Source organism: Chelonia mydas, chromosome 5 (genome assembly GCF_015237465.2).
Source record: "Chelonia mydas isolate rCheMyd1 chromosome 5, rCheMyd1.pri.v2, whole genome shotgun sequence".
In the NCBI taxonomy this organism is placed as follows: Eukaryota; Metazoa; Chordata; order Testudines; family Cheloniidae; genus Chelonia; species Chelonia mydas.
In genome coordinates, this window is record NC_051245.2 from 94,307,284 (window position 1) to 94,322,752 (window position 15,469).

Sequence of the window (15,469 nt, forward strand, 5' to 3'; positions counted from 1 at the left end):
AGTCATCTTAACAAAGAGAACCTAGACACTAAATATCCTCTCACATTAGTTTTACACTGGGGTAAACCCCAATTCCAGTGACTTTAGTGGAGTTTCTCCTGATTTATACTGAGTAGATTGTCAGGTGTAACATAGTGCATCCTATGAGCCCAAGTGTGTCTTATAAAAATGAGGATTTTTTTGTTATTTTGAAGACTATCATCAGGCTTTCGCAGGGGAAGGAGTGCAACTTTGCATCTCTTTTACAAAATGGTGTGTGATGGTAAATTAACTTTCCAAAGGGGTCCTGACTTAGCATTTTATAGCAGTTGTTGTTCCAGGGCATTTCTTTAATTAATCTTAAAGACTTCAGTCTATCTATTTAGGCTGTGCTTCCACTGCAAGGTAGGGGAGTGATTCACCTGCATGAGTACACATACCTGGGCTAGCTCTCCTTGAACAAGAGCAAGTGTAAATAGGAGTGTTGCTGTGATAGCATGAGTAGTGGCAATGGAGTCATGGCTTAACTGTGCCAAGTACAAACCTGCCTGAAACCAGGGAGTCCGTACTCGGCCTGTGCCTCCACCGCGGCTACCCACGCTAATGCAGTTACACTGCTATTTATACTTGTGCTAGATCAATGAGATCCGGGGCAAGTATGTGTATGTGAACAGGGGAATAACACCCTTAGCTCGTAGCCTAGATGTAGCTGTAGAGATTAGCTAGTGTACCAATAGCAGTTCCTGGTTTACTCAGCATACGCTTCTTGTCCACTGACACTCCTGTCCACAGAATGGCTTTGTTTTGAGATCATTCTCTGAACTGTCTACTCCAGTAGGTTACATCTCTCAGGAATGACTTCCTGCTATCCACCATTTGTTATCTTCTGCTGCTGAGAGTTTTCTAAGAGGTTTGAAGTTTGTAAACGGTGGAGTAGTGCCCCACAGTATATTTGCTTTGCTCCGTAATAATTGTGACCGGACTGCCAGGACACTCATCATCCTGCCAGCTCCTGACTGACAGCATTTTTACCCACAGGTTTCTGGAGGTTTTTTTAATATATTGCCATTCAGCCAATCAGTGGCTCACCATAGAGAAGTACATGACGGGTGAGTTCTGCAAGTACAACAACAACAACGGGGATGAGATTTCCCCCAGCAATTTGCTGGAAGAGATGATGTTGGCTTTCTCTCACTGGACCTACGAGTACACCCGAGGGGAGCTCCTTGTCCTGGATTTGCAAGGTGACTGCCAAAATGCAACAGTTTATTATATAACTTAGAGATGCCACTAAGAAAACAATGTTGAATTCAACTTAGAGAAAAAGAGGCAAATTCTGCCCCCATTTACATCCATGTCAATCCTGAGCAACTCCAAAGACATCCATGGAGTTACTCTGAATGTAGATGTAAATGAGAACAGTATCTGGCCCCATATATCTAGTTTAGGTGTACAAGCACCGTGTACTAAAACAATGCACAGTAACATTTCAATTGGCTGTATAAAAGCCACTTCACATGTTAATGTTGATGAAGATTGTTAAATATTTGTAACAAAAACACATTTTTCTCATCGGAAGGCTGAAAACTGGCATCAGTTATTTTTTATATTTTTCATTAATAAAACTGTAAACAGTTTAAGTAAGTTGAAGTTCTGAGAACTATTCACAGAGCCTGGTGGCTCCTCAAAAGAACACAGTGTGTGGTATGATCACTTTACAACACATGTGTAAAGGGGAACACGGTATATTTAAAAAAATAAATATTTGACAGTGTACAGAAAATGAACACCATCCATCGCGCAGTTTAAACATCATTGGTTCTCATTCCTATCAAGGGCAATTTGCACTGCTAGACGTAAGCTTATCATATTTACATTTTACAGCATTCAGAAGCTGTGAATTACAGTCAGACTTCCTGGTCAAGCAAAATAAACCATTAAGTCCATGCTTGCCTTCATTTGATTTTATCTTCACATTAAGAAATATAATGGGACTTTGTGTATCTGTTACAACATACTGGAACTGAGCCACACCTTGTCCCTTATTTTTAAAATTTGGTTTAGTATAATACTCCTGAAATTGACAGACCAGTACTAGTGGCTTTCGCCTGCAAAAGGGAAGTATGTGCATAAATCGTTGCAGAACTGGGGCCCTCATTTCCATCCTAAACCAGGAAAGAGAAGTGTGAAAAAAATGGAGTAAAATTATTTACAAAATTCTTTTAAACCTGAGAAAAGGTCTGACTTAGGTATGGGTCAGCGTTCGGTTTGTCCATACTAGATTGGCTGTCCCTAAACTGGAGCTCTCTAATCAGAGCACAAAATCTGTTCCTGTTGGAATTCCAGGCGGACTAGTCTGTCTATTGGAAACGTGCAACTAAAGGGATGTGCGTGTGTGTAAAAATCTCTCTCTCTCACACATAATATCTATAACTATATTTATTATACTTTTATTTAAATATATTCTGTATTAAGAAAGGCCCATTGTCATTGGAATGTGTTACAAATTTTCAGGTGTTTTAACATACGGGGAGCACAACAGTTATAGCTATTCTTTACCTATCTACCTGTATCCATTGCAGCACATGAGTTCGTCACGAATGGACTGTGGGAATTAAAATAATTGGATGCTAATGTTCATGGAAGTTTTCCTGTACATCAGCAGCCCAATCATTTACTCAGAGATAAGGCAATGACTTTTTAAAGTAGAATCCCATAAGTGCTAATGGGGCATTGGTTGAAGAGAGGAATTTAGAACAAAGGAATCTGTTCTTCCATTGATTTACCATAAAACGCCTATTAGCACTGATTGGAGTTACCTATCTAACTTTACTGTAACCACCACCAGAAGGTCAGAGGAGAATAGACCCCAGCATCCTCACAGCACAGCATCTAAATAAAGGGACATATTCTGATACTCTTACTCACCTTGAATAGCACCTTTCCCCTTGAGTGGTCCTATTGAAATCAACGGGATTTTAATAATGAAATAAGGTGCTATTCATCATGAATACAGGCCTCAGGATTTGGCCTCATTTTACTGTACTTACAACAGTTTTGGCAACTCTTTCCATGGTTTCATAGTATAGAATCATTTGAGTAAGTTTCTAGCCTATCCATTCATAAATCGACCAGCATGTAATATCAGGAATGGTTGAGAACAATTAGCATTTGTTTGTCTATTTTTAACAAATAGTTTAGCATTTTATTTCTACCTTAAGTGTAAATTTAGAGTCTATACAGGAAATTGGTATTTACATTGGTTATGATTTCATAACATGATATTTAAAAAAAACAATCTTTGCTTGTAACACTCTCTTCTAATTTACTGTAGGTGTTGGGGAAGTCCTTACAGATCCATCTGTTATTAAACCTGAAGGCAAGCAGTAAGTTTATTGTCATTTTATTAGCTGTCATTTCAGAACATGATGTGTTTGATGTAATTCACTTCAGACAATTGATAGTTAATGGTGTATTTTAAGTGGATATTTACATTCTCAATGAGTGTTTTTGATTATTTTTTTTTTTAGTCGGGAGTTAAATACTTGATTTGAATGTAGTAGTTCTGTTTTTTTCCAGATGGTGCAGTTCCAACTGAATAATTATACATGATCTAGGAGAATGGGGAGGGGACTGGGCACACAAGATTCCTGGTTTCACAACAGGATTGTTAATAGTGCTTTTTATATACACAACACTTCATATACAATGGCTCTGATCCATACGGGGAGACACAATGGTTTTGTTTCTGGCCTGGGGTGTACAAGAGGTCATACCAGATGATCTGATGGCCCCTTCTGACCTTAAATTATGACACTTGGGGCTTGACTTCATTGAACACTGAGTTCACAGCAAGCTGGGATGTGAATATACTGCATGCTAACTGTCCATGTGGACACTGATGATGTGCACCAAAAGTTTGTTAGTGCACTTTAATCTACTCCTATTTCAAAGCAGAGTAGATCAGAGCATACTGTTATACTGTTAGATCCCATCGGGTCAGTTAGTGCATGGCAGGCCAAGTCAGGGGTGTATTCACACCCCAGCTCTGTGTGAACTAAATGTTTGTGTGGAGAAGCCCTTAATCCTGCACAGAGGCCCCAGGTCAGCGTGGCTCCACACAGACGACTCTTGCTGTATGGATCAGAGTGTTGGATCAAGCCTTGTCTCCAGTTAGATCTCACAGTACCCTAAGTACTGGGTACATATCATTAACCCAATTTCACAAAAGGGGAAACTGAAGTTCAGAAATATTAAATGACTTGCCCAGGACACAGAACAAGTCAATTCCAGAATTGGAATTAAAAACATGATCTCCTGTCTCCAAAACCATTATTATGACTAATATTATTTGTACTATCAATAACATTAGTAATTAATAAACATTCGCACAACATTAATAAGTAATTACTATCACATGTTGATTATATATACTATATATGTATTATTGAAAAAATGTGCTAGGTGTTTCACAACATATATAAGACAATCTACTTTTGACCCCTCATACAGGCCTTACTTGGGGCCACAGGCCCCATATGCACAGAACCCAGAGTCCGTATGAGTCAACAGGGAGTCTTGCCATCCGTCCCCTCCCAGAGGTCAGATGGAAACTCCTGAGCCTGTGGAAGAGGAGGAGGATGAACTGGTTGCTCCATTCTTGCTGTCTCTTCCTGATGACCACAGACAATTCCAAAAGCTGGTTCAGAGAGGGACAGAAGAGCTCTAAATCCCCTTAGAGGAAGCCTAGGACTCACAACACAACCTCCTGGGCCTCCTACAGCTTTTAGGATCCAGCTCAGTAGCTCTCCCAGTGAAAGAGGCCATACTGGAACCAGTATGGCATATGCCAGCTATCTGTGCCCTGCCTTCAAGAGGGCAGAAAAGCTGTAATTTGTCCCCTCTGAGAAAATAGAGTTCTTGTTTTCCCACCTGGCCCTGAACTTCCTGGTTGTCCAAGTGGTCATGGAAAGGTCCAGACAACACCACCAGGGGTCACCTCTGCTGATGAGGAAGCCAAATATTTGGACCTTATGGAGAGAATGGAGTCTATTTCCACCAGCCTCCAATTTAGAATTTCTAAATTCCAGGACCTCCTGGCCAAATATGATTTTTTGAACTATTCTACATTCCTGGCCTGTAAAAATTACCCCAGGAGGATAGGGCTCAATTTCAAGCCCTTATTGGGTGAGGGCAGATTGGTTGCAGGAACCTTGTTACAAGCAAAGGTCAATGCTGGTTCGAGATCCATGGTGACTGCTATAGTGATGCACCAGGAATCTTGGCAACACTCTGCGGGGTTCCCCAGAGAGGTACAGAACACTGCACAGGATTGCCTTTCAGTGAAGTCAATCTTTTTAATGAGAAAACAGATGAGTCTTTGCATTCACTAAAGGACTCTAGGGCAGCAACCCTCTGTTCCCTCGGTATGTATACACCAGCCCTGAAGAAGAAGTACCAGAAGCAACCTTACAAGCAGAGGTCTTTATCACAGCCTTTCTACCACCAGTTCCTGTTATGAGCCACCTCACATATGCCAGAAGGTGCAGAAATCAAGATACTTTGCCCCATTCACCTCTACTGCAGTCACCCAGCCAAAAGATTCTTTTGATGGTACTTCGGGGAACTGCAAATTAACGTTGATGTCATCTCCATCCAATTTCGAGATCCATTTTTGTCGATGCCTACCATAATTTCCCCACAATTGGAGGTCAATAACAACAGACAAGTGGGTGCTGGATATCATCCATCTGGCTATATCATCGAGTTTCTCTCTTTACCCCCTCCACTACCTCCTTGTGTATCCCTTTTCAAGGTCCATTTAAAGGAGGAGATCCTCCTTCAGGAGATAACACCCCTCCACAAATGCTGAGCAATAGAGTATGTACCTCTTTATCATCAAGGAAAAGGGTTTTATTTCAAATATTTTGTAGTCCCAAAAAGACAAGTGGGTGGACACCCATTGTCAACCTGTGGTGACTCAATGTCTTCATTCATAAGCTACAATTCCACATGGCATCAGTAATAACATCCCTAGAAAAAACAAATGATTCACAACTCTCGATATAAAAGACATGTACTTTCAGTGGATATTCACCCTTCCCACAGTAGATTCCTCATATTTGTGGTGGGTCCTGACCACTGTCAATACAGGGTATTCCTGTTTGGTCTAGCAACTACACCCAGCGTCTTTACAAAATTATTTTTTGTAGTAGCCACACAATTTAGACTGGGTGGTTCTACCATCTTCCAGTGTCTACATGATTGGCTTCTTACAGAGAGGACATATTCAGAAGTCATAATGTCAACCTCATCTCTGCTTCATCTCCTAGAATCCCTGGGAATCTCTGTGAACATGCAAAAGTCTATCCTGGCTCTGGCTCAGACTATAGATTTCATAGGAGTGACCGTAGATTCAAAACAAGGGCTTAGCTCCCCATGACTTAGATTCCAAGTCATGGGCAACCCAATAAATCAGGTTATGCACAATCCTCTGATATTGGTCTGGATTTGCCTTACTCTCCTAGGTCACATGCCATCATCTACTTACATACTGCTGTTCATCTATCTCCATGCCTTTATGCTTGGCTTCAAACAGTATGTATACTGAGCAAACACAGCATGAACACTGTAGTGACAATCCCCAATAAGATAAGGACCTCTCTGATTTGGTGGAAAGATTCTGCACAAATACGCATGGGCATTCCTTTCCTATCCCCCACACCCAACAGGACAATAATCACAGTTGCCTGCTTGTTAGGTTTGGGGATGCACATGGACAGTCACATAGCACAGTGCACTTGGATGGCTTGGGAACCAGAATGCACATAAATCTTGTGGAATGCAGAGCAGTCGGAGAAGCATGCAGGGCATTCTTACCATTAATTCAATCTTATGCTCTCTCATAATGTCAGACAATATGACAACCATATTCTACATAAACAAACAGGGAGGAGTAAGTTCCATTGCCTTGTGTATAGAAGAGGTCAATGTATGGAACTGGAAGAATCACAATCACCCTATCAGCAGTGTACTGCCCTGGAGCCCAAAATTCACTGGCAGACAGCATCAGCAGGTACTTTGCCACTGATCATAAGTGGGTGTCACACAGCTCAGTGGTAAACAGCATCTTTGCTCAGGGGGAGCCTACCTGGGACCTGCTCCCAGACAAATGGGAAGTACAGCACATACCGTTCCAAGGGAGCTCAGGGCCAGTTATTCAGTGGTGATGCTGTCCTACTTCTTTGGATAGACCATTTGAACTATGCCTTTCCTCCTATACCACTACTTGCGAAAGATTTGACAGCACAGAGCATGAACCATTTTCATTGTGTCCAAATGGCCTGAACTGTTCTGCTTCCCAGGTCTCCTGCATATGTCGGCCCAGCTATCCACCAGCATTCATCCCTTCAAGGACCTCTTGACTCATGATCAGAAATCCCAACCAAGAAGCTCTTCACCTCACGGGTTGGTATTTGGATGAGTGTCGGATCTAGAACATTCCTATTCAGAAACTGTGCAAGCCGTTCTCACTAAAGCAGAAAGGACTCCACCAGAAAATGTTACCTAGCCAAGTGGAAGCATTTTTCTGTCTGGGCCCAGCACCACAGTATGTCTCCTGTTACAATAGGTAGTCCTGATATCTTTGATTACTTCCTTACCCTCAAGAAGATGGGTCTTTCCCTTAGCTCAATGCGGGTTTTCCTATAGGCAATCAGGTCATGTCACCCTCCAATAAATGACTCTCTGTATTTACTCATCCAATCACCTCTAGGTTCTTAAAGTGTTTAATTAGAGCTTTCCTACCTATAAGAAAACTAACCCCTCAATGAGACCTTAATTTAGTACTTTCATCACTTTTCAAGCCACCTTTCAACGCCCTGGCTACCTGTTCAATACTTCATCTGTCTATGAAGGTTGCTTTCCTCATTGCCATCACCTTGGCCAGGCAGACAGGTGAACTGGGGTTCCTAACGGCAGATCCTTATTACACACTATTCGATAATGACAAAGTCTTGCTATGACTACATCCAAAATTTACCCCTACAGTAGTTTTGGAATTTCACATAAACCAGACTATCCACTTACTTCTGATCTTCCCAAAACCCCACGCTGCCAGCAAAGGAAAAGATTTAATTCCCTTGATGTGAGATGATCATTGGCATTTTACCTATAGAGAACAAAACAGATTGGAAAGTCACCCAGCTGTTTGTTGCCATACTGGAATGAAAGCAGTGGTTCTACAAACAACGAGACCTCCTCCATCATCGCACCCTCCTTCTCACTGAGTACTGCTTGTCAGTCACCCACAGTGGAATACACATAGGGACCAGCACTCAAAGAAGAAAGGGAAGTTACATACTTTTTGTAACTGGAGTTCTTCGAGATGTGTGGTCCCTATCTATATTCCACTATGTGCCCTCCTTTCTCTCTGCTAAGGATCATCTCTGATTTGTGCTAAGAGGAGGATCTGGAGATGTGTTGGTTGACTTTTCCCCTTATGCAATCAGCACAGAGCATCAGGAGAGCAAGGGCATGGACCAATGGATACTCAGGCACATGGAATGCATGTGTACCCACAGTGGAATACAGATAGGAACCACACATCTTGAAGAACTCCAGTTATGAAGGGTAAGTACCTTCCATCATTTATGGACACTTAAAGCATTACACCCAGATTAATAAAAACGAGTTATACAGTTTGCATTTAAAAGGCATTCGATATGCTAGCTAAAGATGAGATATAGCAGACACTGATTGATGAAGCAAAAAAACCAGCTTGCTCTTCATGTGTTAGGGGAAATCTTAAGAACTGCAATAAGCAAAATAGTGTTGTTTTGACTTGGTGATCTGAGAGAATATGATAATGAAGCTACAGATGGCGCTTGTATGCAGCTAGCAATATACTTGTGTAAAGTGATCATTCCAGAGATATACTTCCTAAAAAAAAAAATCTTTAAAATTCACTCTTAACTTTCTTCTTCACTCACTCACAAGGAAAAATTCCAGAGTATTGGGGTCTGTTTTATGTTTTCCTTTATTGATGACTTATTTCTCCAAAAATTGCATGCTGCTTGAAAAGTTGCTAGCAAGACTCAAAGGCATGTCTCTGAGCTCACATTCTCTTAGATACCAGAAGAGAGTGGGTGACATCTGACTGACGGGGCTGGTGAATATTTTAGTACTACTAATAATCATTATAATTATTATTAATGTGTTGTTTCTTTAGTTCCATTGATTCTGGGATTCATTTTTAAAGTAATTTGTGTGGGAGATTTATGCCATTATCTCATAATGGGTCTTTTCTTTAATGCATTCTACCATTGCCTTTAAAACGGAGTTTTCAATGCCAAGACCCGCCCCTCTATGATGGCATGATGATATTTCTCACAACAGTTCTGTAGTTTTCTATACACTAGTTCAGTGATGAAAATTACAGAAGTATTTAGAAAGGGTGGCCAATACTAAACGCAGGGCCAGATTTTTAGCTGCTGTAAATCAGCATAGCTTCATTGACTTCAACAGAGCTAAAATGATCAAAGTCAGCCAAGGATGTGACCTATGTGTGCGGTACATGAGGTGTGCAGTGTGAAAATTGATGAAGTTTGGATTCCAGGCCAAAATATAAATAGCTGAAACTTTATTGCCAGGAAAATACGGGGCCAGTGTCCAGACACAGTTTCAGTCCCTGCAATCTCATGTGTTTTGCTGTACACCAGAGCTCTGGGGGGAATTCTCTGATGAATAGTGCCTCCTGGTGCTCCTGACAGGATCTAGCAATTTTCACTACCAACAACACAAGGCTATGCCTATAAGGCATGTGCAGGCACAGGAGTTGCATCATGACAGCGATGCAGATTCAGAGGTGCTGTAAATAGGGGTTTATGTTTCGAGTTAGCAAATAAGGATGAGCAGCATTAGCCTGGCATAACTTACATACTGAAAGAGCTGGCGAACAGGCTTGTAGCAAGAAAAACATGCCACAGGAGGGTATAAAAAGATATAAGACAAAGGAGATGGCTGTGGTTAAAGGCAGTAGGAGTTAGAACTCCCACTATCTCCACGCAGATGCCAAGGTAGGCGGTTGGGACACCAGCAAGCAAAGGTGTCTGAAGGGCCATCAGCATGTGTCTGAAGGGCCAAAATAAAACTTTTCTAGTCCATTTGTACAGAACTAGGCTTCCCTTCAATGTGCTGGACAGGCCATCTACATGGCTTGAATGCAGGACCTCCATATCTGAAAGCATGAGTCAGTATAGCTTGAGCTGACAGATGAGGTCCATTAGTTCAGAGGCAGCTCAGACTCCTCAACTTTGTTGTGGTCTAGGCACTGCGGGGGACGGACTCACACTGCATTAGCACAGGCATGCTGCTTTACTTACAAGAGTGCCTAAGGGCTTGTCTACGCTACCAAGTTTTGTTGACAAAACTTATGTCGATACCCAAAAGTTGACAAAACAAAAATCGCCAAAGGGTGTTCACACTTGCTCCCTCTGTCAACAGCTCATGTCCACACTGGGGACACCATCATCGACAGGGTGAGCAATGCACCGGGGGTATGTATCCCACAGTGCTGTGTTGTGGGAGGGAAGAGCTGATCGCTGTGCATTTTGGGATTCTCTCCGAGTTCTCCCACAGCCCCCTCAGCTGCCGAGAGCAGCATCATGAGTAGCTCTGTGAGCTCTGGGTGCTGAGGAAGGGCAAAGCAGCACGGCAGTCTGTCCCCCTCCCCTGCAGCAGCAGTCTTCCTGCTGCTGCATTCCTAGTGCAGGGCAGAACAGGAGCATTCCAATCATTTGCTCTTTGTTTGTTCCCCAAAGGGAGCAGCACGCAGATACTTCCCGCAGCTTTGAAAGGGGAGGGGCGCATGCCTGCAGGGCAGTAGAGATCAAAACACTGAGCAGAGCAATCAGGGCAGGCAATGTGGGATACTGGCGGAAGCCAGTTCTGTCGACAAAACAGTCAGCAGTGTCTACACTGGCTCTTTGTCCACAATAAAGGGAGGGGAAAAGACAAAAGTTTCTGGTAGGGGTGGAAGTTTTTTGTCAAACTGGGCATTTTTTACGACAAAAGTCCCATTATAGTGTGTAGGCTCATGCTGTTTTGTCGCCAAAAGGCAGTTTTTGGCGATAAAACTTGCCAGTGTAGACAAGCCCTATGACTGCAACTTGTTGGCACTTTACCAAATTGGACCAAAAGCGACTACCACATACCATGGTATTCAAAGTGCTTTGATGGCACTTTAAAACCTTGCAGCTTCTACTCTATTTCTGTGGCACTAAGGAGCCATAGAGGACACTAGAACTAGTCCTAGTTGTGTTATTTCTTTGAATGAGCCTGGGAACAGTCTCTGCTTCTCAGCCAGACATTAAGTTGTTATCAGGCCTTCCATTCTAGGTTTGGTGTTTCTTCTTTGTAACCACTGTACTTCTCTCCAGGGGAAATGGGGATTCATTATAATATATATATATATGGGAAAAGTCAATTTTTGTCCATGCCCTTTTTGAAAGCTGCTCTCCTTTGAGGTGATTGATGTGTTTTTGTATGGAGAGTAGAGATTTGTGAGAGTCAGATTCTTTTTTTCAGGTCTGCTTTTCTGAGCTATAATTGATTTCAGATTTTAAAATGTGTTGTTTCCACTCTGCATGTCATTAAAATAAAATATTAGCTTTCATAAAGTTTCTTTGGAAGTGTTCCTTATGTGCTCTGTTCCATGATGTCTAGAATGTCAATTAAATCCTCGAGAATAATGGTGAAGAAATATTAAAATTAATGAACACTGATCTTTCAAATGACATTAAGAATCTGTTATAATTATGCAGTTCTTCTAATACATGTCTGGTTTATCTTAGTCTATTTGTTATTTTGTCAGCTTCATCCAGAATATGCTATATGCTTCCACAAATGAATTTGGTTACATTGCTGAATTTCCCAGAAAATGTAGGAATACAGAAATGAGTACAGTTGGAAGCAGATAATTGAAGAGCCTTGTTTACTAGCAATGCACTGTATTCTTAATAGGTGTTGGTGTAAATAGAGTTCTTCTTGTTTTAGGAAATTTCTTTCTGTTTGCAAACGCTGGAACTGTATTTGTTTAAATGATCTGTTCCTAAATCAGGTCATAGTTCCATTGAATTTCACCTCTTTGGTAGCTCTGGTTTATACCCTAATGTCTCCCACAATCCTATTCATTCTGTAGGCCTGGAGAATAGTTGGTGCAGCATAACCATGCTGGTCCTGTTGTGGGGTAGGTGGAGGGAGGTCCACACCAGGAGCCCATGCCCCCTGAGCACCATAGATCACAATTCTGTCAAGAGGGTTTTAGTGGGGACTGAGTAAATCCACCAGGGATTCCCTCCCCAGTGGAGACAGAGCACAGTGGCCATTAGTATTCCTGGACCTTTGAGGTTACAGAAGTAGCCAGGGAGTAACCTGGTACTCCTCCATGGGCTGAGTTGAAGGAGGATAACTTCATTAATCTCCCCAGTTGTGTACTGGAGACAAGGTTTGACCCCATTTATTTAAAAGGTTTTGGTTGTACTTTGGTTTGCTACATAGAAAAAATGGTCTCACTGAATAACTTACCCCTGAAACAGCTTCACTACATTCTAAAGAGTAGAATTCCAGGGGATAATGCATAAAGCACATCCTTTCTTTAACTTTCAGCTCACTGATATTCTCTCATTTCTTTCAGATCTGGAGGGATGGTGTTTGGACCAGCAAACCTAGGGGAACCTGCAATTAAAAACTTCATTACAAAGCACTGTTGTAACTCCTGCTGCAAGAAGCTGAAACTTCCTGGTATGAACTGTAAGATTTTATATGTTCCTGAGCAAATCCATTTTAAGAACAGAGTTCTGTAGAAGCTGGTATGGGTGGCATATTGGGCATACTGTTGTGTCTTATTTCCAGTCCATGTCTAACTTTCTAACTCCAAAATAACAAAGGTCCTGAAATGACGAAGAACAGGTATTGACTTAGAACTCTGGTGAATTGTGATTAAGTAACACTGACAGGTTATCTTTTTCCTCAGTAAAGCTGATGATCTGGAGCTCCCTTTGCATGCACAGATGATGCTGCGCTGCACTGATTGGCACTCAACTTCCCTTTTTCTTTTGCCTGGCTATCATTTTTAAATTAGAAGCCATCAGTCAGAGGTCTGGAGTTCATGATGTGAACCCCTACCATTAAACACACATTAAATTACTTTCTTCTCCATGTAAAAAAATAGATCACTTTCCAGCGGGATCAATATAGTTACCACAGCAATAATTTTTAGCGTTTAAATACGGGTCTGAGAAAATCCGTAAAAATCAGCATTGCAGCAGCCCACAGAGAGATCTCCATGAGTCTTTCTCTGCTTGCAGATGTTGCCTTCAAACTTGGCTCCATATATCACAGCTTTTGCTTTCTATGTATTTGGAACCACCTATCACATAAATTATATTTGTTAGAAATGTACTTTTCATTGTGATGTAGATCAGATCTGTTTTATGGGGCTCAGAGTGTCAAAAATAATTGCAGTTCTGGGTGAAAAGTGTTGTAATATGGTGTCGGATGAAAGACAGAGAATTGCTATCTATGTTTTTTTTTTCTAATGAAAAATACTCTGGTTTCAATAGCTGCCTCATTCTGAATAGGGTTGCTTGCCTCTGTGGCCAATGGATATTGGGATGCGGGAGGAAGGGGCAGGACTTGCAAATGATTAACTAGTAGTGTAGGACAGTGGAGAATACATTTTTGTAAGTTCCCCACCCCCTCTGCCTATCCATGGGTCCTCCTCTAGTGCATCTCCTCCCACTCTGGGCTGACCTCTCTTAGAAAGAGTCAGGTCAGTTTAGCATCTCCCTCTCCCCCAATGCACAATATAGGGTGACCAGATGTCACAATTTTATAGGGACAGTCCCGATTTTGGGGTCTTTTTCTTATATAGGGTCCTATTACCCCCTACCCCTGTCCCGGTTTTTCACATTTGCTGTCTGGTCACCCTAGCACAATATAGGGTTAACGTTCCCCTTACTCTCACCCTCAGGATCTGGCTTTTGCATAGTCTGCGTATATTCTTCAAACAGTTACTGTCCATGACACTGAATTTGTTTCCCCCCACAGATATGAGAAGAAATGACTACACCCCTGCAAGGCTCAATCCAGCTGTCAAAGTGGAGACAGAGGCAGGAGCAGAGAGTGCTGTTGCTACTGACGACAAGCTTCTGGAAAATTATACTCGTCTGTGATCAAGCAGGGTGACTTTTGGCCTTCTGAACACTTGAAAACACTCCTTACTTAGTTTTGCCACCTGTCAGTCTGAAAGGACAAAATCTAGGGTATGTCTATACCATAACCACAGGGTATGACTGTAGGTCAAGTAGGCATTCCTGAGCTAGCTTTAATGTAGGTCAGGTCCCGTAGCAGTGAAGCTGTGGCAGCAGGAGTCTCAGTGTGGCTTGTATGAGCCTGCCTAGAACCCTGGGTAATTATTCGTGGGGGAAGCTCACGCTACTGTGTGTTAACTGTTCCGGGACCCAAGATAGCTAGATTAGGTGGAGTATGTGTACTCAAGCTATAATCATATCCTTTGATTACAGTATAGACAAACCCATAAATGCACAAGAGTGATATCCTACAGGTAAATGCAGCACATGTTTTCCAAAGGAAATTCTTTATTTTCAGTGCACTGAAGATTTTTGCACTTCGTTGTAATACTGCTTAGTAAAAAGACTGGAACAGGGGACTACCTTACCTGTTTATAAAGTTCATTTATACTTCAGTGCCTTAGCTGGACATATGATATGAAGCTGAACGGTGTTTATTTTGGAAAATAAATGGGGCTGTTTTTTTAAAGCTGTATTTCCCCAAGTAGGAATTATATGGTGCTTATTTCCCTGCTACCTTACCTGATCCCTGCTTTCAGTAAAACAACGTATGTATGCATATGCATAAATAGCTCTAGAGCTGTACACATGGCCCCCGTGTGTTCAGTGTGGAGAAAACTGGGAAAACATTTTTTGGTGACTCTGTAGTGCAGTTTGGATGCAGAGATGGGCCATGTGAGAACAAGGACAAAGATTCTCCAATGTATGTAGTTGCCTAAATCCCATGGGATTTAAGTGCTGAAATACCTCTTGAGTCTCTGGGCTCAAGAGTTTAAAAGTCATGTAAACAAAAGTCCTCATTCTGTGAGTTTGGAAGAGGACTGCACCGTGCAATGATGGCCCATTCCTGCATTCTTTTCACACCCCAAAAATCCCATTAAAGTGAAAACTGGAGGTGTAATGAAACTGCATGTCTTTCCAAATGTGAATAGGTCAGAAGGTGAATTCATCCGCTGCAAAAGCACTATACTTCTTACAACCAAAATGTTTCAATTTTTAAATAGCATTTTGTCTTTCTTGAAAATGTCTGTAATTTGAAAAAAAAACCCTCTCAATTCTTTAAGTTTTAAGATACAATAGAAAATTGAAAAAAACTAATGAATAATATAAAATTACAC

General features: G+C 41.6%; 1 protein-coding gene across 1 annotated transcript in view; it reads left to right on the top strand.

Annotated features, from left to right (window-relative positions):
* The window catches only part of TRPM6 (transient receptor potential cation channel subfamily M member 6), a 115,844-nt gene extending 101,631 nt beyond the window's left edge, over nucleotides 1–14,213 (top strand). Inside the window, exons 33-36 of the mRNA XM_043547502.1 lie at nucleotides 1,018–1,223; nucleotides 3,314–3,365; nucleotides 12,674–12,780; nucleotides 14,089–14,213. Coding sequence (XP_043403437.1) covers nucleotides 1,018–1,223; nucleotides 3,314–3,365; nucleotides 12,674–12,780; nucleotides 14,089–14,213 — 490 coding nt within the window. The remainder of the gene's footprint in view (nucleotides 1–1,017; nucleotides 1,224–3,313; nucleotides 3,366–12,673; nucleotides 12,781–14,088) is intronic.
* The last annotated feature ends 1,256 nt before the right edge of the window (nucleotides 14,214–15,469 follow it).